Source organism: Choloepus didactylus, chromosome 1, assembly GCF_015220235.1.
Source record: "Choloepus didactylus isolate mChoDid1 chromosome 1, mChoDid1.pri, whole genome shotgun sequence".
Classification (NCBI taxonomy): Eukaryota; Metazoa; Chordata; class Mammalia; order Pilosa; family Megalonychidae; genus Choloepus; species Choloepus didactylus.
Genome location: NC_051307.1, coordinates 165,183,110 through 165,207,591, shown reverse-complemented (window position 1 = coordinate 165,207,591; position 24,482 = coordinate 165,183,110). Strand labels below are relative to the sequence as shown.

At 41.2% G+C, this 24,482-nt stretch overlaps 1 protein-coding gene across 1 annotated transcript in view; it reads right to left on the bottom strand.

Moving 5' to 3' along the window:
* The window catches only part of CPNE4 (copine 4), a 553,047-nt gene that overhangs the window by 5,267 nt on the left and 523,298 nt on the right, over positions 1-24,482 (bottom strand). The window contains exons 11-15 of the mRNA XM_037844853.1: positions 19,489-19,622; positions 11,224-11,278; positions 8,921-8,972; positions 6,499-6,632; positions 469-705 (exon numbers count right to left, since the gene is read on the bottom strand). Coding sequence (XP_037700781.1) covers positions 469-705; positions 6,499-6,632; positions 8,921-8,972; positions 11,224-11,278; positions 19,489-19,622 — 612 coding nt within the window. The remainder of the gene's footprint in view (positions 1-468; positions 706-6,498; positions 6,633-8,920; positions 8,973-11,223; positions 11,279-19,488; positions 19,623-24,482) is intronic.

Sequence of the window (24,482 nt, the reverse complement as noted above, 5' to 3'; positions counted from 1 at the left end):
TACTGCTTATTATATATTTATAGTGGATTTAGGTTTTTAATGTTTTGAAAATATACTTTGTCAAGGCAAACGAAGCCCTCTGCCAGGGTTCATGGCTTTACAAGCAGAACTCAGGCTGATTTTCAGCTTTTCCTTGCTACTTTGGCCAGACATCCTTGGGCAGGGAACAACCTGCCCAACAGTACATGGCAGCCCTGGGGATTCCTAAATTATACAGATGGAGGGCAAGCACCAATGAAAGTCTGACTATCATAGTTAACATGACTCTTTATCTATAATTAATATACACCTCTTTCTCCAAAGAATCAAGCTCTACATATTCTTGCTGTGGCAGATGGCCTGGCCGAGTCAGGGATAGCTGCTGTTGCGTCAAGAATGGCAGATTACTAGAAACACTGGTGGGGAGATGTGGGAGGTGAGCGTGCTTTGGTTCTGCTTCCCCACGGGAAGGCCCCGAGGCATGCGTACGTGTTTGAAGTTCCTGAAGGGCACGAACTGGACAATGTCTCGAAGGACAGGCTCTCCCTTGGGTGACCTCAGAATCCCGTCATCACCGTCTAGCATCTGCATGTCACTGAAGTCGGCGTTCCCTACTCCCACGATGATGACCGACATGGGGAGGTGGGAGGCGTGGACGATGGCCTCCCGGGTGTCGGCCATGTCTGTAATGACGCCGTCTGTCAGGATCAGCAGGATGAAGTATTGCTGTGATCAGACACCAGGCGACAATGGGGACCGAGAGTGGGGAAGACAAGGACAACACCAGTTAGGCATCCGGGCGGCTTTGCTGCATATGGGACATAGCAACAGGGAGCACTGACAGTTTTTGACAGCCTATGCTGACAACCCTGAAGTCTTACAGTTAGGATGCACGGAGCATATGGGCAGGCACAGTAAGTATAGCTTATTTGTAATAATCACCTTAGTAACAGTTGTAGAGGATGGTGTGGTAGAAAGAGCAACGGACAGGAAGTCAGGAAGACAGGGTTCAAAGCCTCATTCTGTGAGATCCTGGGAAAGTTCTTTAACTTCTCTGGGTCTCAGTTTCTTCATTGCTCAAATGAAGGATGAACTTGATAATTTATTTGGTCCTCTGCAGCTCTAAGATTTTTAAGGGCCACTTCGCTAATACAATAGCCACAGCCCCATTTAACCACTGAGCCCTAGAAATGTGACTGGTGAATTTGAGGGACTGAATTTTAAATTTTACTTAATTTTAATGCAATTTAAATGTAACTTTAAAAGTGGACACCCAATCCACTCCTTGGAAACTTTGCAGGATGTTGGAACAACTTAAGTGTGTGAACTACTTTTTCAACTATAAATTTATAAAATCTAAAGACAAGTATTTCCAGTAATAACTTAGCATCCAAATTGAGATGCTGCTAATGTAAAATACACACCAGATTTTGAAGACTGGGTACAAAAACAAAGAATGTAAAGTATTTCATTATATGGCATACATGTTAAAATGATAGTATTTTATCTACATTGGATTAAGTAAAATATATTACTAAAATTCCACCTGTTTCTTTTTGCTTTTTTTTTAAATGCAGCTACTAGAGGATTTAAAATTATATACAAGACTCGTATTATATTTCTGTTGGATAGCCCTGGTCTGAAGCCTGTGGGAAGAGGGTCTGGATTGCTGTCTCTTCCTCTGAAGTCAGGGTGCCCAGGCCTCATCTGTGTGTGGGTGGAGGTGATGGCCCTTCTCACACATGGGCAGAAGCTGCCCTGCTCCTGTGGCTTCCTTCTCTAGGTCTTGCCTCTGGGCCTGCAGCCTGTCTGGCTCCTTTCCACCTGGACAGACTGGCAGGTGAGTCAACTGAGAGAGAAACTGGACAAAAGACTCTGCATTCATTACCACAGGGAAGACTTGGGAAGTGCTTTGGGGTCTGGAGAAGGATAACTCATTGGAGGGTAAAGGCAGGTTGTGAGGCATCCTCAGAGGTACCACTATTGCCTGACAGGTAGAAGGGAAGGGACGTGGCTCACTGTGATGGAGCTCATGCTCAAAGGCCCAGGAACTCAAAAGATCATCCAACATCATCTCTGAACTATGCCCAACATTTAGAGGGAGAAAATAAACCACATCAAATTGACATACTCAGAAAAGAAAGAACTGGACAGAGTAGGCACATTAGGAAAACATCTGGTTTTGAAAATCATGCACCTTCAAGGTTGCAAATCAGCTGGTACTACCAAGGAATTCTCTCGTTTCTCTCTAAGCATGAAAAAACATATTTTTAAACAAAATTACACAGCCAGCAATACAACTGGGGATAAATGCATTATGATGAAGCCGAACACTTTCCATCCAGTTTAAATATAAAGACTAGTTTTGTTCCATGTCCATTAACTAACCACCCACCTCTAGTCCTAGCTGACTACACAATTTGCAAATTCATTTGAGTTGTAAATTTCCATCCATATCTATGCTTCGCAAGTCTCACATGTTTACAAGGATGGAGGCCTAGGAGAGTTTAGAGGAGCATTTTGGTGGGATGAAGTGATAGAGGAGTAGGGGGTGCAGAGAAAGGGAGCAGAAGGAGGCAATCCTTGTGGGATGAAGAGAAGGGATACTGAATGCAGCAGAATCATAAACCACCCTTTGAGGGTACATCTTGGAAGGCTAGAGCGGATGCCACCCAAGGAAGGCAACTGCTCCTGACTCATAAGCAGGTGGCGCTTGAATAGACCACACTTCCACGTCCTCTGCCTCCATTCTCGACTCTCCCCTAACTCCTGTCTGATCTGTTCTGTAGAGCTCAGGGGAGCTATCTCCCTTACCTGCTCAATGCTGGAAGGAAAGAAAAAGCCTGATAGTCACACCACCACACTGAGAAACAGAGTTGTAACGGTCTAGAGCAGGGGTTGGGCAAATATTTTCTGTAAAGGGCCAGTAGTAAATATTTTTGCTTTGAGGACCATAACAGTCCCTATCACAACTACTCAACTCTATCATTATAGAGTGAAATCAGCCTCAGGCAATGTGTAAATAAAAGAGTATGACTGTGTCCCAATCAAACTCCAGTAACACGGAAATTTTAATGTCATATAAATTTTACATGTCTTGAAATACTATTATTTTGATTTTTTTCAATCATTTAAAAATGAAAAAAAAAAATTCTTGGCTTGCAGGTCATTCAAAAACAGGTGATGGGTCATAGTTTATTGACTCCTGATCTAGAGCAGAGTTTCCTCACCTGGTTCTATGGATTGTTAAAAGAATTCAGGCAGTCTCTGAACTTGAGGTAATCTACATTTTTATTTTCACTAAACTCTAGCTGAAATTTATCATTTTCTTCAATTATAAATGCCATCAACAAATAAAATTAGTATTAGTTGTACTTGTGGCTTCGTCACCAATGGAAATTGCAGATGTTTTCTTGTTATATTACAGCTGCTGCTGGTACCTCAGTGTATCATTTACACTCAACACTGCTTCAAAATTATAGAATTATAGACTAGCTAATGGTTAATATGTCAATAAATAAGCATTTTATTACTATATTTGTGATATTTCTATGTCACATTAAAATATTTTGCTAATTGCATTTCAATATAGTTGGCTTACTTTATAATTTTATGTATTTTATTTTGTGCATTTAAAAACATTATTTTGAGAAGGGGTCCGTGCGCTTCACCAGCTGCTAAAGGGTCCATGAAATCACAAAGGTTAAGAACCTCTGGTTTAGAGAGATTATTGGTATTCTCAAATCTGATTCTTCCAGGTTTAATTTAGCTAAAGGTAATAGGCTGCAGACTGTTGGATCGAAACCTTGATGGAAATTTCCAATAAAGCTAGCAGTGAGTCCCTTCCAAAGTAAAGTTGAAAAATGCTTGCTGATGAAATATTCTAGTCTTTGAATATACTTGAGGTTCTGTTTAGATAAGGAGGGGCTTTCTTTTTCCCCTCCTAGTAGAGTTCCACAAAATAAAGGAGAAAATCCTACAGCCAAAGACTTCCCGGCACCAGCTTGCGTAAGAGATTTGAGGCATTTAGGACACTTGGCAATCGGTGATGAAAAAGGACCATGAACCAGACTGTTCAAAGAACGGCAGAAAATCCTGGGAAAATGCATCAGTGTTCTTGGACTATAGGGGCAATTTATTTTGGGTTATGTGAGATTGGAGGCTCCCTGCTTGTGGTGTCCTTTCCTGTCCTTTCAGAGCAGACCCACTTGCCCCTGGGAGAGTGACTGACAGGCAAAACACTCCTCCTGGCTTGTATCTGTTCTGAATCCAGACCTACATCAGTTCTGTTCCCTTCTTCCTCTTGTGGGTTCTGGTATCCCAGAGAGACTGACATCACCCAGTTTTCAAACTGGGCTCTAGGGAGCCCCAGGGAGGCTGCGGATGCTTCTGAGGCAAAGCCATAAAAGGCAGTGTGGCTTCCTGTTTGGTCACTTGATTTGGGGAAAGCCGGTTTCTTTGTCAGAGGGACACTCAAATATCCTTGCAGAGCAGCTCATGAGGTAGAGACTGAAGCCTCCTGCCAAAACAACACCAACTTCCAGGCATGTGAGCCAGCCACCTTGAAAGTGGATCCTGCAGCCCCAGTTCAGCTTCACACGACCCTGACCCAACATGTTGACTGCAACCTTACAAGAAACCCCGGGCCAGCACTGTCCAGGTAGGCTGCATCTGAATTCCTGACCCACAGAAGCTGTGAGATCATAAATGTTTTTTGTTGTTGTAAGCTGCTAAGTGTTGAGGCAATCTATTCTGCTGCAACATATAATAACACAGGACAAGAAAGGAACAAAAAATGACTCCAAGGTTTTGGTCTAAGCAACTGAGTGAATGGTGGAGCCATTTTCAGAGACTGGGAAGGCAAAGGAAGGTTGTGTATGAGGGAGAAAATTGAGTTGTGATTTGGACATGTTACATTTGTGCTATTAGACATCTGGATGGAGCTATTGAGTAGACAGTTGACCATAGGAGTTTAAAGTTTAGGACAGAGGTTGGAGCTACAGATACATACTTGGGGATCATAGCATTTGAAGTCATGACAATAGATAAGATCACCATAGACAAATGAGAGAAGGGGTCTGAGGACTCAATTCTGGAGATTTAACATTTAGAGGTCAAGAGGAGATAGAGTAGCTAGAAAAAGTGAGACTCCACTGAGAAAGAGTGGTCAGTGAGACAAGATGAAAGCCAGGAGAACATCATATTCTGGAAGCCAGGTGAAGAAGGTGTTCAAGAAGGAGGATGCCACTGATAGAGCAAGATGAAGACTGAGATTTGACCATTGGATTTGTCAGTTTAGAGGTACCATTGACTTTGACAAGTATAGTTTTCAGTGGAATATTGGAGAGGAAAGTCTGACTGATATGGGTGAGGATCCAACGGGAAAAAAAAATGGAGATGGAGTGTGGGCAATTCTGTCAAAGAATTTTTCTGACGATGCATAATGTAGGGCACAGTAGCTAAAGGGGAAAGTGGTGTCAAGGAAGAGATTTAAAAATTTAAACAGGAGGTATATCATGTTTATATGTTAATGGGAATGAGCCTTCAGCAGGAAGGGGGAAATAGAGGATGCAGAAGAGGGAGGGGAAATATAACTGTTGGGTCAAAGTCATTGAGTAATTGAGAGGGGATGAACTCTTCTCCAGGGCACAAGAGAAGAGGTTGACATTAGGTAGGAGCATAGTCCTCCATCTATTCTGACATGAGGGAAGGCTGAAAACAAGGATACAGTGCGAACAGGTTAGGTGAGTTGACTGTAAGAAGATGAGAAAGAATTATATTATTTTACTTATGCAAATACAGTACCCTAGAAACCAGGAGAAAACTATACGTTTCAGGTATCAGTAATACTCTAACTCTGAAAACAAAACAAACGAAACAAAAAATCAAACCAACAACTCAAAAGGCTTAAAAAAAAATATTGATATCATTAAAACCAGATCCATAGAAAAATTATTATAGCAATACATTTAAGTCTGAAATAGCATAGAAATAACCCAATCTGGCTTCGTAGCCTTGGTTTGCATTTTTCTTAAGTAAACCAATAGAATGTGAAACAAATCTTTGCTGTGATGTTTTGTGTTACTGTACCTTACCACCAGGGGGCAGAATCATCCATTGTTTTAGTTCTATGGCATTTTGCTTCCATCTGTAGTACGGGTACATTGGAAAGCAGGCTTACTTTTTTTTTTTTTTTCCTTCCCAGGGATGGGAGGTGGGGTATGGCTTATAGTCCAGCGAACATAGTAGCTTCCATTGTTGAGCACCCTCTGGGTTTAGGCAATGTGGTAGATATCTGATATGTGCCATTTCTAAGCCTCTTGATAACCCAGCAGGGATGGGTATGATTATTCCCATTTTTCAGATGAGGAGACTGAGGATGGGGAAAGGGTAAGCCACTTGTCCAAATTCACGTGTGTACAAGTGTCAGACTTATTGTCAGAGTGGGTGAGTGCTATGACCAATATCCAGGAAAGGAAAGGTAACCTCCCCTCTGCAGGTGGCCTGCCCCCTCCTTACCGAGGCCTCCTTGGTGTTAGTCTCCTCTGATGCGGACTTGGCGACCTTCTGAATGATGGGGGCAATGTTGGTGGGCCCGTAGAGTTGCAGCTTAGGAAGACAGCTCTGATAGGCTTCCACAACTCCTTGAATTCCTGAGGTGAAATGGGCAAAGAGCAACAGTCCTCCTAACTATATTTCCAACCACACACACACACACAAATAAAACATACATTCACTTTCCCCAAATAGTCCTTATTAACATCACATTTATATATATATATATCACATTTACATTCTTAAGATAAAAAGGAAATATTGCTGGTGTTGCTGCCTCCTCGCCCATGGGGAATCATTCTCCCCTGGAAATGCTCAAGTCACAAGCAACCATTTCCACAAACTTTCCCCTAATATCCTCATTTTACACTAAGATTTCCTTAGATCCTCACAGCATAATGAAATAGGTATTATACCCATTTTACAGGTGAAGAAACTGAGACTTAGGTTAAATAATCTGTCCTAGGTCACAAAGCAAGTGAGTGGTAGATGGGATTCAAACCAGGCCTGCCTGGCTCTAAGAGCTGTGTTCTCAGCCACTAGGCAAGTCTGCTTTCAAGCTTCTCTAGTTTTCACACAAACTTGGTTGGCTCTGCTCTAGGATGTAATGCCTGGGTTCACCTATGTGAGCTGTGTGTAGAAATCACCGTCTCTCCAGATGGTAAGCTCTTCAAGGGATCATGACTTACTTTTGCATTCCCCCAAAGGGCTTGCAGCAGTGTTTGGCACATGGTAGACACTCACCAAGTGTGTGAGGAATGAGTGAAATGGCTGATACTGGGAACGTGGTGTAGATGAGTGATGCTCAATTGCTCATTTAAAGTGGAGCTTCATCCTGAGGCTATGTGATTCCTGGAAATAGTAAAGGTTGGTGCCCTGCTGGGAGAGGCAGCCATGCCTGTGTAGCTTCACCCAACATTTGATGCATCTCAACTGCACAATTAATGTCATAATCATGAACCCATAGAAATAGTCCTCTTACAAGTGACTTTTATTCAAATGACTTCTCTTGTGAATGTGCCTGTGTCACCTCTTGCCTTCTGTTTCAGCTCATCCTTCTATCAATTTCTACCCTGAAACAGTACAGTGGTTCTGTTTTTGGCCAGAGGGGTCCACCCCCAACCCCCATACCTCCTGTGCACTGCAAACTAGCTTTAGGCATTCTGGATGAGGGAGTTCTGTTTTGTTCTGTCCTTATACATATACTCCCAATCTCACTGAAAATGCTACACCTTCTGTGCCCTGCCCAAAGCCTGTCATTCTTAAGATAGATGCATCCTGGTTCTGGGGTTAAGTGATGCTGAATGGAAGCTCCTTATCTTTTGAGGTTTTTGACTTCTTGCCTAAGATAAGGTAGGTTGATTTCCCTTTCAAAAGTATCAGGGAGATGAATGCTAAGAGTGTGAAGCAGGTGAACAGTAGGGTATATATTTCATCCTACTTTGGCTAGAAATCACTCTTAATAGCTTAAGAATAAAGGTGGTGGTGGTGGGGGGAAGCCTAAACCATAATAAATTAGGGAGTGAGGGATAGTGGGAGGGAAACATGGCAGAATGGAGGCTGGTCTCGGAGGTGTTATGTACAGATTCAATGATACTGACATCATATTCTTGGACATTAAGCAATGAGTTTGTGAAAGAAACTGCTCTATGCTCTACATACCCCACTGGGTCTGAACTAAGCCTGGTTCTACCCCCTTCCTCCTTGACAAGGAGAAGAGAATACGGATATTTCCACCTACCTCACTGTAACAATGTCTTAAGGTCTTCATGGCAACAAAGGTAATTGGCTCTATTTGTTATTTAGAAAGCAGGGAGAAATAATTCTAGATTAAAATTCATCATCACAATCATCATCATGGTATCATTATCATTATTTTGTGGAATTGTGTTTGGGAACTTCTGGCTGGATACAACAGAACATGGACCAGAGCCTTTGAGAAGACTCTTAGTGGCACAAAGCCAGAAAGCTACGTGTTCAAGGTCACTGAAGCCATGTCCTTGGCCAATATGCTGAAAGGCTGAATGATTTCCGTATTTCCCCCTCTCCCTATACCTGAACAGAGAGGGAGTTGTGAAAAAATAAATACTGGATGAAAATTTATTTTATTTTTTGGCCAGAGGATTCAGGATTGTGATCAATATTTTCTCGCTGTAAACTCAAGACTTCTTCTGCATTGTCTTTCCCAGCTCTTACTTTTCTGCTCTGTTATTTTGGGGCTCCCTGTTGCCTTTGGAGTTGCCTGGTTTATCTGGTTCCAGCAAGTCAACTTCTTTGCTGTGGACAATCATAACTGATACATTGTATCAGAGCTGAGAAACTAAAAGGGAAGAAGTGCAAACAGAAGGACCGCGAGACTCTGACTGTCTTCTAAGTTGTGATTTACCTGCACATTCCGGGTTGTCTTCATTAAAGTTGATTGCAAAGTCATGAGAGACCTAGACACCAATTAAAATTTTAAAAAGGAAGAAAGGAGAATTAAAACTTTTTCCCAGTAAGGAGGCACTGGGGTTTAGAGTTTGCAAACAAATGCCCATTACATTGATTATGTGTTAAGCAGCAGGAATCATTTTAAGCCTTTACACAATCAATTTGAGATGGAGGCTGAATTCTAAGCTCCCTGTGGAGTTGAGGTGAAATGAAGATTTTCTGGAATCAGATAAATGTTGGCAGGAGGGGAGAATAAGGCGTATACAGAAGTCCAAGAAAAGATTTCAGAAAGATGTAACTCGAAAAAGCTTTCAGATAGAATTGGCCAAAGACTGGAGGCTTAGACTTGGCTGAGCTCTATTTGGACCCAATGACAGGAAAAAAAAAAATTGATAACTCAGTAACCCAAGCTGTCTGCTCAATATGGTGATGGTTATAAAGGCTCTAGCTAAGCTTTTGACATTTAAGAATTATTCTGACACAATATGCACAACTGCAGGGCAGAGGATTTTCACATGTAACAGGTAAAATAGACGGCCCTCTACTTTTGGAAAAGTAATAAAGTAACATACCTCGTAATCTTTCAATACAAATTCCTCTACCAGGTAGGACCTATGCACAAGGTCAAACAACATAGTGTTTACTTTTCTCTTTCCAGAACCTGATAAAACAAGAGGGCTATACTAGCATCTGGACAATTTGATTGGATCAGCTGGAATTTTATGGAGAATTCCATTTCAAAGGCTATTTTCAAGCACAGACTCCCTTGGGGACTAGAAAAGAGGTCACTGTGTTTAAAGCTCCTTTCTTTCTTGGTGGGAGGTCATAGCAGATGTTGTTGGGGTCTAGCCCATATCCCAGTGCCCTTAGCACTTCCAGGCAAGTCAGCTGACTTCCAACCATCTTATCTGTGTTTCTTTACTTTAGGGCTTTCTCTGGTCTTTGAGCTTGCTTTGCCTGCCTCTGCCTGCTCAGCAGTGGGCTAAAAGTGTTGGGATAATTAATGTCCCCTGGGTGACACACTTAATCAGTGAGTGACAGGAGATGGTGTATAAATAGCCCAGCTCCCTTATCCCTTGGGGGTCTGTGTGTGGTCTATCTAATCTCCCCGGGGTTCCCCAGCAGGATTGAGCTCCTGTTTCCCCACAGTAGTAACTGGCTTGATAACAAGCCCTTTGTTGATTTCCTTCCCTGTTTCCCCACTCTCTGTTGACATTTCCTCCACCTCCGAAATAACTACTTGCATCCAAATACTTGTCTCAAAGTCTGCTCCCCGCGGAGCAAAAGCTTTTGTCCCAAAGAAGAAAATGGGGGTAATCTTGGGGATACTGAGGCAGGGTTAGACTTAGGGTCGTGGCTGGCTAATGAGCAAAGGGCAGATTCCAGAGAGTAGTCAGGCCACAAGAAGAAAGATATCTCTTGAGGAAAATGGCAGCAGCAGTAAACAATCCCTGGCACCTGAGTGAGTTATCTATAATCAGGCATCAAGTAAGAAGGAAGAAGGGGAGAGCAATAAAATAGCTAGAAAAAATTACAAAAAGAACAGACAGACTATAAAAACAAGCCCTCCCAGCAGTATTGCGCGTTTCCACACCTTGCGAGAGCTTCCGCATGTCTTTTTTGTGTGCGTACTAATAAACTTCCTGCCTGCTTGTTTTATCTGTGCTGTGCCCTTGAATTCTTTTCTTGCAGCATAGCCAAGAACCTAGAAACTCAAATCCGGCAACAGTACCTATCGGTGCCCATCTGAGGCAGAGAGGAAACTGGACATGGAAATGGCATATGGCGAGCTCTCTAGGCCAAAATTGTTCTTTCTTCACAACTTCTCTGAGTCTCCCACACCAGGCTGGTGGTGATCAGAGACTTGGGATGGAGCTTCATTGTCACAGACTTTCACACTTGGTATTCATCAACAGGTTTTTTTTTTTCTAGAGGAGCTCTGAATGGGTAGGTTCTGAGCCTCTGGAGATGAACTTCCTGAATGTTTTCCTCAGTCTCTGCCCATATCTACAAGAAGCTAAACAATGGAATCCTTCCTTTGGGCCTCTGAGAAGACCTACCCAGAATAACAGGGGATTGGTTTTCATCAAGGACAGGTGCCAAGGAGCTAATCAAGCTGGTTCTGAAGGCCATTTCTGACCCTTGGGATTCCATTAATATTCTTATTTTAAGGACCCAAAGAGTGAGACTCCCATGAAGGAAATCTAACATATTCGAGCAACAGCAAAGTGTAAGAAGACCCCATTTCCACTCACTCACCGTGTACTCTGGAGGTATCCTGGCACCAAAGCCAAAGGCTGGGAACATTTTGTCACTGAAATAAAAATTAAAAAAAAGAAGAAGTTGCTTCAGGTGTTCCTCTAAAGAAGAAAAACATGAACCTGCATTACCTCATTGGGACAAATGTTGCTATGTCAAATGCTGACTCGCGTTTCTTGATTTTCTGTGGTAATGAGGGATAGCAACAGCATGGGTAATTAAAATCAAGAAATAATTCCTGAGGTTCATTACAGTAATTAGTCTGCAACTTCTTTCCTTAGTTTTTTGCTAGACTTGGTATCAAGAAATAAAATGGTCCCAGGGTTTTGTTTCTCTCCCCACAGCTTTTTGTCTCCTTTGAAAAGTGATTGTGAATTAGGTAACACCTATGGTTGATTGTTAGGAACTTTGATATACATATATATATATATATATATATATATATACTTTAAAAAAATTTTTACAGGAAGAGACACTATTTCTATTTTAAAGTGACCCCGAGCAGAGTGATATGACTTGCCCGAGATCATCCTGCTAGTTAGAGCCAGGGTTCAAATCCAGATGAGCCATAATCCAAACGAATATTAAAAATCAGTGGAACCTTGTACGGCTGGCTAATTGACAGAGCTTAGGCCCACCTATAGCACTCACTGTGTCCACCACTTTATCACATACAAGTAGTGATAAATTGTTTACAGGTCTCTTCTTATCTCTTGAACTCTAAGGACCCTATCTTTTGTACTAATATATTTATACCTCCCCTCTCAAGGCACTGTCCCCTGGCCCCCACCTTCAGCCTAAAACTTGCCCAGAGTTTGTGCTTAATAAGCATTTAATGATTAGATAACCCATGAATTGAATCACTAAGAGATGGTTTTATAAAGAAGGGGAGAATTCTTGTGAAAACCCCTGAGAGTCACACATAAATGTCTTTTGGCTTGATTTCTCTTATGCATATTGGAATTTCACTCCTAATTTATTCATTCACATATGTGTATCTTAGCTCTAACTTTACTGTACTATAGATGAGGGTATGAGTAGGAGGAACACTAACATTTATTGGCACATACAATGTGTCAGGTACTATACTAGGTGATTTAAATACTTATTTAGTACTCTCATAACCCTTGAGTATGACCTACTTGTTATTTTCATTTTACAGATGAATAAACTGAGTCTCAGAAAAGCTAAATAAGTAGCCTAAAGTGATTGCCATGGAGGACTGTGTTTCCAAAGCCCATGTCTTTTCTGCTGTACCATTATAATATAATGATTACATAATTCCTTAAATGTGATTTCCTTCCAGTAAATGGGTTCCCTGACTAGACAACGGCTAAACCCATCCTTAAGCAAATTTGATGCTGTCATGGGGGTATTGCAATAAGACTCTGGAGCATTGCTTTTGGCAGAGGGCATGTCCTTCTCATGCCATCTGCCTTTCACTTCCTCTCCCATTAACAACACACTGAGATTTGTTCTTGGAAACTTTTCTACATTTCTCAGTTATTTGCAGAGTTGGTCAAGGAGAACAGGGAATTTGGATTAGCAAAGGGAACCCTGAAGACTGGCTGAGAGGTCAAAGTAGCAAAGCCAGAGTCTCACTCATCACTGCCTAACAGATTTAGAAGTCATCGGTAGCCAATGATGGTTTTGACAAACGTTTACTAAAACACAGCCAATTTGATAAAATTTGTGATTAGGTGTTGGGAAATACAAGGAAGCCAGAATTTACACAACAGACTTCTTTGAAATCAAAGTCTGAATTCTCCAGAAAATCATCACCTATCCTCTTTCCTTATTGCTGTGTGAAGACCAAAGCTTTGTGGTGTGCTGCATCTAGCATTTATTAGAGAAGGTATCAATGTTGATAAATAGAATCACAACAGCTTATTAAGGATTAGCCATAGCTCTGAGAAAAAATATTTCTGGTTCTTGGAAATATGACATACTTTGCCTCAGCAAATCCTCCTTAATGGAGCAAGGGGATGAGGGTGGGATGGTAGAATGGGGAAGGATCTGCAAGAGGGATTTCACAGGTACCTCTAGTCAAGTCCAGAAGAAAGCATTCCTGGGTGTAGGATGGGTCCTGGTTTTCTAACTCAAGAGGTAGCTCAGAAGTCACAACAGAAACAGAGATACTTGGGAAGTTCCACTCTCTATTTCTTCTTAGCTGAGTTTAGGAGGGGTGAGATCTAATGTTCCATCCATTTCTAAGCACTAAACCAACATCCTGGCCTTAATGATATTCCTTCTAAGCCACCCTGGGGATTTGAAGTCTGCTGAGCATGATGTACTGTAATATAATTGAGTTTCAAAAGCAGGAAGGTAGGGAAAAATGCCTTACCTACAAGGGGAATAATTAATGAGCCAGGAGGGCATACATTCTCTGAAATTAGCCACACAAAGCCTCTAACTCATAAACATATGAAAGAAAATTTTTTTAACATAAACACAATAGATTTGAATGTACCTTCTTCCTGCTTGAAAATAAAACTAGACAGAAAGGAATCTCATTACGTAAGAAGCAAGAACAAGGCTAGCTGAACACAAAATAAAGCATCAGATGCCAACACATCAAAGAACTCAAGATTGGATCTAGTAAGCACTGAGCAAAGGGGATATTTAGCAACTATCTGGGAAAATGATTGGTAGACTCTGCCAATCTGGAAAATTCAGGGGTGCACAGTACATTGGCCAAGGCAATATTTCTTACCACTGGAATAAAATGTTATAAAATACAATAAAAGAACCCATGTTCTTCAGTGGTAATGACTAAGCTGTCCTGAACTTCTTAGGAAAAGCTCATGGCCAAATGATCTCCCGATGGAAGCTTCATTTTCAAATACCATTTTTACCCTCCCTGTTGAGAAAGACTTTGGGATAGGACAAGAGCTTAATAAAAGTAAAGACATATTATTGCATCCATAAGGAAATGGAGACTAACTCAGATCAATATGACATTTCAGAGCACCTAGATATTTAATAAAGTTTGTTCTCTAAGGCAGTGGTATTAAAAGTGGGGCACACAGAAATGCTAAGTCCTTCGAGGGCATGGGAGAAATCAGTACTCAGTTCCTCCACTTGCATCTATATTGTTTTCTAAAATTGATCTTCTCGGACCACCTGTGATGGGGAGACTGTTCTCCAATCACACCTTCGCTGTCACAATTGCCCCATTCTGAATCTTAGCCACCATGATGCATTGTTCCAGAGTGTAAAAACTCTGCAGTATCATATAAAAGAACAATGCTAAGTGTGAATGACTTCACTGGGAAAGGAATCCTTTTGCAAGTCAGGAAGTTGCCAAGTTTTGCTTTAAACACAATTGTAGGAAGTGGTCATGACAGCCGGTGGTAGATCATTAAAATTACATTTTGATGACAGACCATTGTGGGATAACTTAGAATTGAAAGAACTGAGTAGTACTACTAGTCAAACTTTTTCCATTTCCACATATCTATCCATTTATAAAACCAAGTTTTGTTTTTTATTAGTATTTACAGTGATAAAAACAAAAAATGGACTAGAATTGATGCTGGAATAATTATCACAAAAACTCAATCCAGAAGATATTTTTAAAATACTTTGAATTTTATGTCCACAGAAAATTTTAGAAAATTAAAAAATTCAAAGTTATATTCATATTTTCATTACAGAAGAGTATGATACAGTGATCAATAAGAGAATTTCAAATCAAATTTATTAGGGTATGTTAGGATAAAATTCTATGATGGAAGGAAATGGAAATATGAGTTCATGTAAATAAATAAAATTCTCAGCACAGACTGAGGAGTTTGTTTATGTATTTTGTGAATGAATAATGATGAGTATCAAATAGCTGTTAAATGGCATTTAGATTGTATTGGTTACATCCACAAGAGTTCTCCGAGTTATTTTTGAATGCCTATATTGATAATACATTAGAAATTTCATCCTTTGTCACACAATACACTAAACACATGGTGAAAATGTTAGATTTCAAGGCAAAAATGCTTGAGATTATACCTTTTTACAAATTTCTTTTTAGGGGTACTTGAGTAAAAAAAAAAAACCCAATAAGGATCATTAGTTCAAAATGAACTTTAGATCTAACACTACAGTCCTTTCTCCTTTTGTGCTTAGCTTATTTTTTTTAAAAAATCTGAATTTTGGGTATTAATGATAATAGCCTCCACTATTTACTGAGTATTTACAATGGGCAGAACCTGTGTTAGCCACTGTACATCTAATCCTTACAAGTTCTCTGCAAGTGAAGGTAGATAAAGCACCAATTTGCAGTCAAGGAAACCAAGGTCCAAGGGATTTAAATATCTCAGAGAATAGCGGTAGCAGAGCTGGAGTTTGAACCCAGGTCCACCGGTCACCACAATGAGACAAGCTCTTTCAATCATCCCTGTTAACTCTGCTGTCCATAGAAGGCTGGTTTGAACCCAGGTCCACCGGTCACCACAATGAGACAAGCTCTTTCAATCATCCCTGTTAACTCTGCTGTCCATAGAAGGCTGGTTTGGTCTAATGATTCTGAATAATGAGGATAGGTTCATCCACGTTCTAGTTACAAAAAAACGATAGAATTCACAGAATTCCGATCAGCCCAGAAATCACTTCCCCCAGGATGCCCTCTCTGAATGCCCCTCTTTTCACAAAATAATAAGTTAACCCTTCCTTCTTTATGCAGTCTTCACCCTTACAAATGCACCCGAGGCTGCTCAGGCCATGCTGGGCTGTGATTTATTTACATGCCTTTCTTTCCTATGAGACCACGAGCCACTTGGGGAAGGAAAAATTGTGCCTTATTAATTTCTCTCTGTCTTAATAGCACCACGGAAGGTGTCCCGCACCCAGTAGGTGCCAGTAGGTCCTCAGCCATTTCATCTAACGCATCTCTCACAGTTTGACTCTGGTTCTCATTACTGAATTCCCATTAAATCAGCTTGGGAAACTTAAAAAATCCTGGTTCTCAGGAGGCACATTAGACCCAGGCATTAATATATTTTAAGTCTTCCCAAGTGGTTCTGTTGTGCAGCCATGGTTGAGACTACTGACCAGTATTAATAGAGTGGAAAAAGTAGCACTGTGATGTGAACCTGTCTTCTGATTTCTAACCCAATCCTCTACTTGAAAAAAACCCCATCAGATTGGGTTTTTGTTCTAACCTTGCCTCCTAGCATAGTGCCTAGCCCGTGATGGAGGAAGACTCCCGCCTCAGTGTCTGGTGCCCCTACCTCATTCTGGGATGCCAACGTCTATAAAATGGTAGTCTCTCCTTCCAGGCAAAGTGTTCAATTTCTACACACTTTTGATAGCAGGCAGACCAGCCTTTCTATTACAGGACATTTCAGAGGGTCAGAAACCTGCTTCCCTGTTGGGCCCAAGGAATGGATGTCACTTTGGCCTTGAGCGGCAGGATGCTTACAGGAGCTGGGGAAGTGCTAGAATTAACAGAGAATGTATGAGTTTGTGTGTGCCTGTATGTGTGCCCAGAGACAAGAACAGTTGGCAGCATTGCTTTCTGCCTTTGAGCACCCAATATTTGAGGGCAGCTTCCCTTCAAGCGCTTTAAGCATCTCTCAAGCTGTTCTACTTCACGGATCACCTCGTAATGACCTGTTAGCAATGACTGTACAAGGCAGAAAGAAAACCCTTGGCTGTCAGGGGCTGCGAGGTATTTCTAAGGCTCACGGGGATTTAAAACCTCTCTGTCACTGCGGGAGGAGGAATGATGCCTTCTGTCAGTTTTTATTCAAGTGTTTCTTTTTGAGCACCAAACCTCAGTGACTTTGATGCAAGAATAAATTAATTCCAGAGCCCCAACTTGAAATTTACTGACTGCCTGTCTATTGTCTATCCACCCACACAAAGGAGAAACTCTGCAGAACCTTGTCAGTCTTCAAGCAAGCAGCTCGCATAACACATTCTTCTAGGGAGACTTTTAAAAGAGCTCTAAGGTTTTTCAATCATCCTTTTCTTTCTTAAGTATTTGCCCATTTTAATGCTGGACTGCCTGCTTTATAGGAAAAAAAAATTGCTTTGCTGACCTGCAGAAACTTGATTTTCTTGGTCAGTTGGGGCTGATAACCTTGGTATTAGCCCATTAAACTTTAAAAAGGAATCATTTTCAAGATTCTTTACATAACTCCTAAGATGACATATAATTTTTATACTGAATCTGCATTTTTGAGGGAATACAAAATGCTTCCCAGATTTTGTCTGGTTCACCTTAACAAGGGATAGAAGCTTTTAAAGAGGTACATGTCACTCTGATTATAATATCTGCATTTTGCATGCAAGGCAATCAGGAAATAGAGAAATTCAGCGGCTTGTTCCAGATCATCCAGTAAATCAGCCACAGAACCATGACAAGGGCTCTGAGCCTCAGTAACTTTAATTTCTGAACAACTCACCAATCTTCTCTTCAGAATTCATTATTAGACTGCCTTTCCCCCTGCAGATTCAGATTCAACTTTATTATTAAGCATCTACTGTATAGCACAATGTGTTAAATGATCCTACCTACTTTATCTTTTCTATAAGTCTTTCAAGAATCATTAAGAATTGTCTTCTGCCCCTCCTTCTTGTCTTTTAATACAGTGTGTGTGTGTGTGTGTGTGTGTGTGTGTGTGTGTGTGTGTGTGCGTGTGTGTGTATCAAGAAGGGAGAGAAAGGCTATCTGGTTATCTTGGGGAAGTTTGGAGAAGCTTCTGATAGTGGAGATGGAATTTGTTAGTCTTTGCTCTCCTTGGTAGAAATTTTCATATAATACAAACCTCTCTAGAAATCCTGCTTGTATTTGTGAAATTCAAGTCATCTTCACAGTCATTACTTCAAGGTTAAGGATAAGAAGTAGCACTTCAACAAGGTAATTTAAAATGACTGCTGTCTTCTATCCAAGTTATACAGGAGGGGAAGTGTCAGCAAGGGCCTGTTTAAAGCATTTTGATTTTACTGGACCTGTTCATTCATCCCCCAATTGCCATCACTCACCATTTGAGTTACTGGAGATGACCAAGCAGAATCCAGACACTCTGGCAGGAAGGAGTGATGGAAGTTTTCCCATTACATCTCCTGTTTGCTTCTCTGTGTCATTTACTAAGGTGTGTGGGGTTTTAAAAAATGTTACACCAATTCTGAACTAGAAAGAACAGCAATCATGCTGTCACATAAACTTTCTCTGAGATCTACAGGAGAGAGTCTCTTTCTTGATTTTCCTGCATTAAAAGGTCAGTCAATTAATTGCTCCTCATTTCTAACTAGCCTTGTTTAAAAATCACTCCAAGGAGTCAACTGAGATTTACAAATATTTAAATTTACTTTGGTTCCACCTCAAAAAGCTTTCTTGAAAAAACACCTGAACTCTTTCACCTTAATCTGGAAATAAAGGAAAGGCAGAATAAATTCAGTTTAATGTAATTTATGTAAATTACTCTTTACAAAGAATTCTCTTGATGGGAAAGGTTAATATTTACTATCAAGTAAAAATAAGCATAATACTGATTTGATCTAAAAGTCATGTTTCCTATACACACATATGCACAAACACACACTTGTTCAGGCACATACATGCTCATACACTCACACACACGTACACAGCAGACACGCACCCCTCTACTAAAGTTACCAACAACAACTTTTGAGGTTAGTGAAACACAGTGATTGAGAGTTCACTGGAAAGTGAGATAGATCTGTGTTCAACTCCTGCTTCCGGCTGGGTGATGGTGGGCAAACTCCTTAACCTCTCTGTACAATTTTCCTCCTCTGTTAAACAGTACCTGTTATGTAAGGGTTAATGTGAAGATTAGCTGCAATAATGTCCTATAAACCAGGGCTACTCAAATTCGAATATGGACACAAATCACCTGGGAATCCTGTTAAAATGAGATTCTGATTTGGTAGGTCTGGAGTGAGGCTTGGGATTCTAAGTTCCCCAGTGATGCAGTGCTGCTTGTCCATGGAACAAACTTGGAGTAGAAAGGAACATACTAGAACTTCACAAAATGGAAACCAAAATTGCTATCCAATGGTCTTGCAGGCCAAAGAAAAGAAGAAAGCTGAGAAAGGATTTCATTTGGTGCCCAAGATAATCATGGCAGATAACTCAGCTTCTCTAGGTGAGGAGTGGAAGAAATGTTTGGGGCAAGAGTTTATTCTGAGCCTCTGCATGAGGAGTTGCTAGACTTAATTTCCACTCTCTGCCAAGGATCAGCCAGGGACCATCTGAACCCACATGAGAGGTGATAAGGCTGCAGCCACCCTGAACTCTCTTACCTGTCATAGTCTTGGCAAATCTCCCCCACAGCCACCAAGGCCTTTAGGTACTCGTTGGGTTGGTAAGGGTGGATGTAGTGCAGGGAACAGCTGTTCCTGGGGTCCCCGTTTGAGGCAGTGAAATCTATAGCTACCTGGAAGAGGAAAATAGGAGAGTGGGTGGGACTGAAAGTGAATGCATTCCCTAGGAGTGCGTGATCGGTCACAAGGGAGACATGGCATCCGATGGCAAAAAAAAAAAAAAAAAAAAAGGCAGCACATCATATACCTTGCCAAGGAGAAAAGTTAGGGAACAAATTAATTAGCTTAACAACATATTATTATTTTGGTTGGGGTCATTTCTGTAGTCCCGCCCCCCTACCCCACCCCACCCAATGTCCTATCATCTCCCTGTCCAAAACAGAACTTGAGACTGAAGCCTGGGTAAGAGATCCCAGCCACTGCTGATCCATGTCACCACGCAGCAAGGATAAGGGCAGACCCCACCCCCACCCCCCAATTTCACGATTCAGTAAGAAAAGACTTCTGTGCTCTCTGGACAGAACAATTCCATATTTGAAGCATAGGTAAAATCCCTCAACACAAAATTCTGTGCTAAAGATGTGCTCTATGTAACAAAACCATTGTCGTATTTCCACGAGCGGCCAGTTGCAAGAGAGATGTGTCAATCTAGTTATAACCAATTTTCTGTAAGAAGCAGCCTCGGGTAAGGCATTCAACTTTTTGGTCCCTGTTCATGTAAGAACTCCTGCCTATAACAAAGAATAGGCTTGAATGCGTTTGGCTTTATGAGTGGGAAGCAGAGAAGTGAAACCTCTGTCTTACCACCAAGTTGTTATTATTTTCCAACTTCTTAAGTTTTTTCTGACCCCCAACATTTTCACTGTCTAAAACAAATTTTGACGTACTTATTAACAACAACAGCAACAAAATGCTTAAGCATGGAAGGTGTTAAAATGAGAAGGAGCATTTTTTTCTGATTTCTAACATCATCACCATCTAAATAAAGTTAAGATGGCAACACCTTTCAAAACATGCTTAAACTGGGGGGAAGGGGGTAGTGGTAGCGGTTAAAATGAGAAGGAATAGTGGAGGAAGAAAGGAATGTTCACATCATATCTTTCCTTCCCTGCTGGGTTCAGCAAAATCCATTACTAGGGTTTTTGGGCTTCCTAGGGACAGAAAGCCTCTATTTTCTCATCTGGTGGATAGCGAAGGCTATTTGTGTTATATTTGGCGAATTCCATTACAATTACCTGGACTGCCCCACTGGACTGATTGAAATGGGATGTTACTTCTGGAAGGACAGAGAAATGGTGCCATGTGCTTTGTTTGTGCTTCTGAAAGATCAGTTTATAAGAATAAAATTAATGAGAAAAAAAATCACACGTTTTATACTGTAGCGCTGCACTCAAATAAAAGTGACCAGAAGAGAAAGGCAATGGACTAACAAACAATAATTCACTTACAACCTTTCCTTTTATTTTTTTTTTCATAATGTTATTCTTCTGTCATTTATTTCCCCTCTCACTCCTCCACCAGACTGTGGTTGAAAATAGAGGCAGGATTCAAAGTCTGTTTTCAGCAACCCAGATATTTTGAACAAGGGAGAAACAACTAATAAAATGCTACTGTTAACAGGTGTCTGTAGGAAAGGCTCCATGAAGAAAAAGTGCCCAGTACCTCCCTGACCTTTATATGTCCTTAGCTCAGATTTAAAAAAAAAGGAGAAAAGAAGAAGGTAGTAGTTTTTATGAAAGCCTCACTCCGCATCAGGCACTGTGCTAACTGCTTTACAGACATTCTGCTATGTCATTTTCATAAAATCCCTGGGAAGTAGAGATGGTTATTCCTTTTAATTGATAAGGACACTGATGCTTAATGGCAATGAAGGCCAAACAGGTAATGGGTTGCAGAGCCAGGTTTAAACCTGGGTCTATTTGGCTCCAAAGATTGTATTCTTCCATTATACCACTGTACACCCAAGAGGACATGTAAGTCTGTGACCAACATACCAGCACTTCTCATGGGTATGAAGAGTCCTACAAAAAATGGAGGGGGTTGGCCTGGGGGCAGGGAGACCAGCTAGGATGCAACTACGGTAATTTATGGGAGAAGAACAGCCTTGAATGAACAGCTCTTTGTGACCAAAGCAATTATAGAATATAGGAGAAAGGGGCAACTGGAATATGTATGGGTGCATGTGAGTGTGTGTTCACATTCACGTGCACACAATTGTGGGAGAATGTGTTACTGAGATTACTGGAGGTGACACAAAAGGACCACTAAGTTTCAGAATCTTCTGAGATAGGTTTCAGCCTGGAGGTGAAAGACAATCCACTGAAAAAAAAAAAAAAAGAAAGGAAGACAATAGATGAAGCCCCCTTTTATAGAGGACTGTGATGAAAACCTAGCGCTAGAGGAGCCAACATGTATGCTGTGAATAAGGAGGAGGCGTGAAGTACCCTAGGATCTATCTGTGAGGCCTTGACCAGAGAGAAGTGCAAACATATGAGGATAATTCTGGGAAAACTTCTCCAAGAGGAACACTCAAGAGGTGCCTGAGAGGTAGTGTTTGAAGAAATCAAACCTCCTGGGTTTCCTAAGCTCAAATTCACAGAGCCACCATTCTCAGCCCTTTAGTCATGAGGAGACACACTTAAGGGATAATGACACTTTGAGTGTCTGTACACAGTGTTTAAAAATAAAAGCAGTGTTTGGAAGGCCAGGTATAAAGCCACCCCTTTCTCTCTTACTGAAGAAAGCATTTTAGCATTTTAAAGTATTCTAGCAAGTGTGAGGATGTTGTTATGCAGATAATCTTGATTCTGCTCTAATTTATCTAATAAAGGAAATCATTGGCAAATGTTGATACTTTATTAATGAGTACCTGTTGTTCACCTCACCTCATTTCTATGTATGATGTCCTTCAAAATGGATGAGAGTGCTTCTCACCACTGAAGGCATCCTACCATTACATCTTTATATACTAGTTGAGAATCTGTCCTAAAGGTACATTTGCTGGTTACTTTATTGAGACTCCTGAGAGGTCAAGGGTAACCTGTGATGACAAAAACGTGCTGGTGTCTTGATATAAAAGCAGAGAATGAAATCAGGTAATAGAGAGAGCAGAGAAAAAAAGACCTCCACAAGGAAAAATGGCAAGTCAAGAAATGTAACTGTCCCTTTCATCTTCCCCAAGCATGGCCAAGATCCTCAAGGCGCCGTCATTAGTAGCAGCATCTGAATCTGGGTGCATCATCTGGATGAGTAGAGGATGGTGTGGTCTCCGGAGAGATGTGTATAACATCTGGATGAGCATGCGTAGATTTTGGCAATAATACACTTTAAAATAAAAAGCACATCACAAGGCTGGGACTACAGCGAGGCAAGGGAGGTGCCAAGGGTAGGAAATTCAAGGAGGCACCCACTCTCAGCTGACCCCACACTCGCACCAACCTGAGAGTGAAAGCCTCCTTCAGCTTTGCACCTAGGGCATCACTCTTGCTTCACCCTCATCCTGTCTGTACTAGGTCATTTCATTTCATCAACTCTTCATCCTCAGACTTGGAATAATCCCTTTATGCTTAACAAACTAGAGTAGGGCAGATATGATGGCGAGAAACATCATTTAAATGAAGACAGTAAGACTATAAAATGTTAGGATTTGGTGACCAATTGAATGTGGAGTTGGACATCAGTTAGGGAAAGGGGGCAGACAGGTTTTTGGGGGGCATGGAGGAGGATCTTCCAGCTTCATGGAACAATTTGAAGGTCACTGTTAGAAAGATGGGATTGGGCTGCCTGTTCTTGGTAGTGCTCTGTTTACATAAAAGTATGCCTGGCAGAAATTTTACTTTATTCTAAAGGCCTCTGGGATTTCCACTTTGCCCAGGGGAATGGCACCTTTGTCTGGGGAAAATCATAGAGGCTCTTCCAGCTCAGGAGACTCTGACATAGCTCTGGGTGCAGGGTATGACCTGAAAAATTGATGAAAATAAAGATAAACCAACAGCCACCGACTCCTTTCTGTGGCACCTATTGCTTATAACAAAAATATTTTGTTCTTTTACAAGATAGCAGTGAGCAGTCTTAAGTACATGGCAGCTAAAATATGTTTTTCTTTTTGGCAAGTGATAGTTTCTAAAGTCTCCCTGATGAAGCCAGAGATAAAAAGTCTATCTTCAGGAGGTGGCCTTCTACCAAGAATTCTCTGTGCTTTTTAAAGGAAGCATTAGCGGGAAGAGACAGAGCAGAAGGTTAGGTTTATTTTAAAAAGCAACAGGGAAGCAGTGAAAGATGGGATTAAGTTGAGAAATAAAAGCAAGAAAATGACTGAAAAATGCCAGTGTGTGGAGGTGGATCCTGATGCCTGGTGTCCTGAATGTCAGGGTTTTTTCAGAGCTGCCACATTTTCATTTTCATTTTCTGAAATGAAGCTTTTACAAGAGCCCATGGTTCTGGTGTGTGCTCCAATCTTCTCAGTGGGTTGTCAGAGAACAGGCGTGCGTTGCTCTCCCCTTCTGCCCTGAGGCCTCTCTCTCATTAAGCAGAAGTATGGAGCAGCTTTGCAAAAACTTGTAAAGTAAGAATATAAAATTCTCCCTCCATGCCCACCAAAGTTTCCAGTGCATGGAGCTGCATCTGAGAGAAGGCTCGACACGAAGCATCTTTCTTTGGACATTTTTAGCTTCTTACATGAAACAACCTCACTCATCAGATCCTTTCCCCTCATGAGGCAAATGGGCCATTTGGGAACCTGCTGAATGTTTTCTAAAGGAAGCTGCTGCAAACCAACCTCTGGATATTTGCTGAATTTCTCATCATCTGCCATCAGCCTTTGTGATAGTGCCTGCTGGGGCAGCTTTTTAGATTTGTATATAGTTTGGACCTATACCATAATAAGCCTTGTGGGTAGAGATACTGCTTAGTCTGGATCATTTTTTAAATGACAGGTTAAATTCTCGTTCTCCTCTCTTTCCACAAAACTCCAC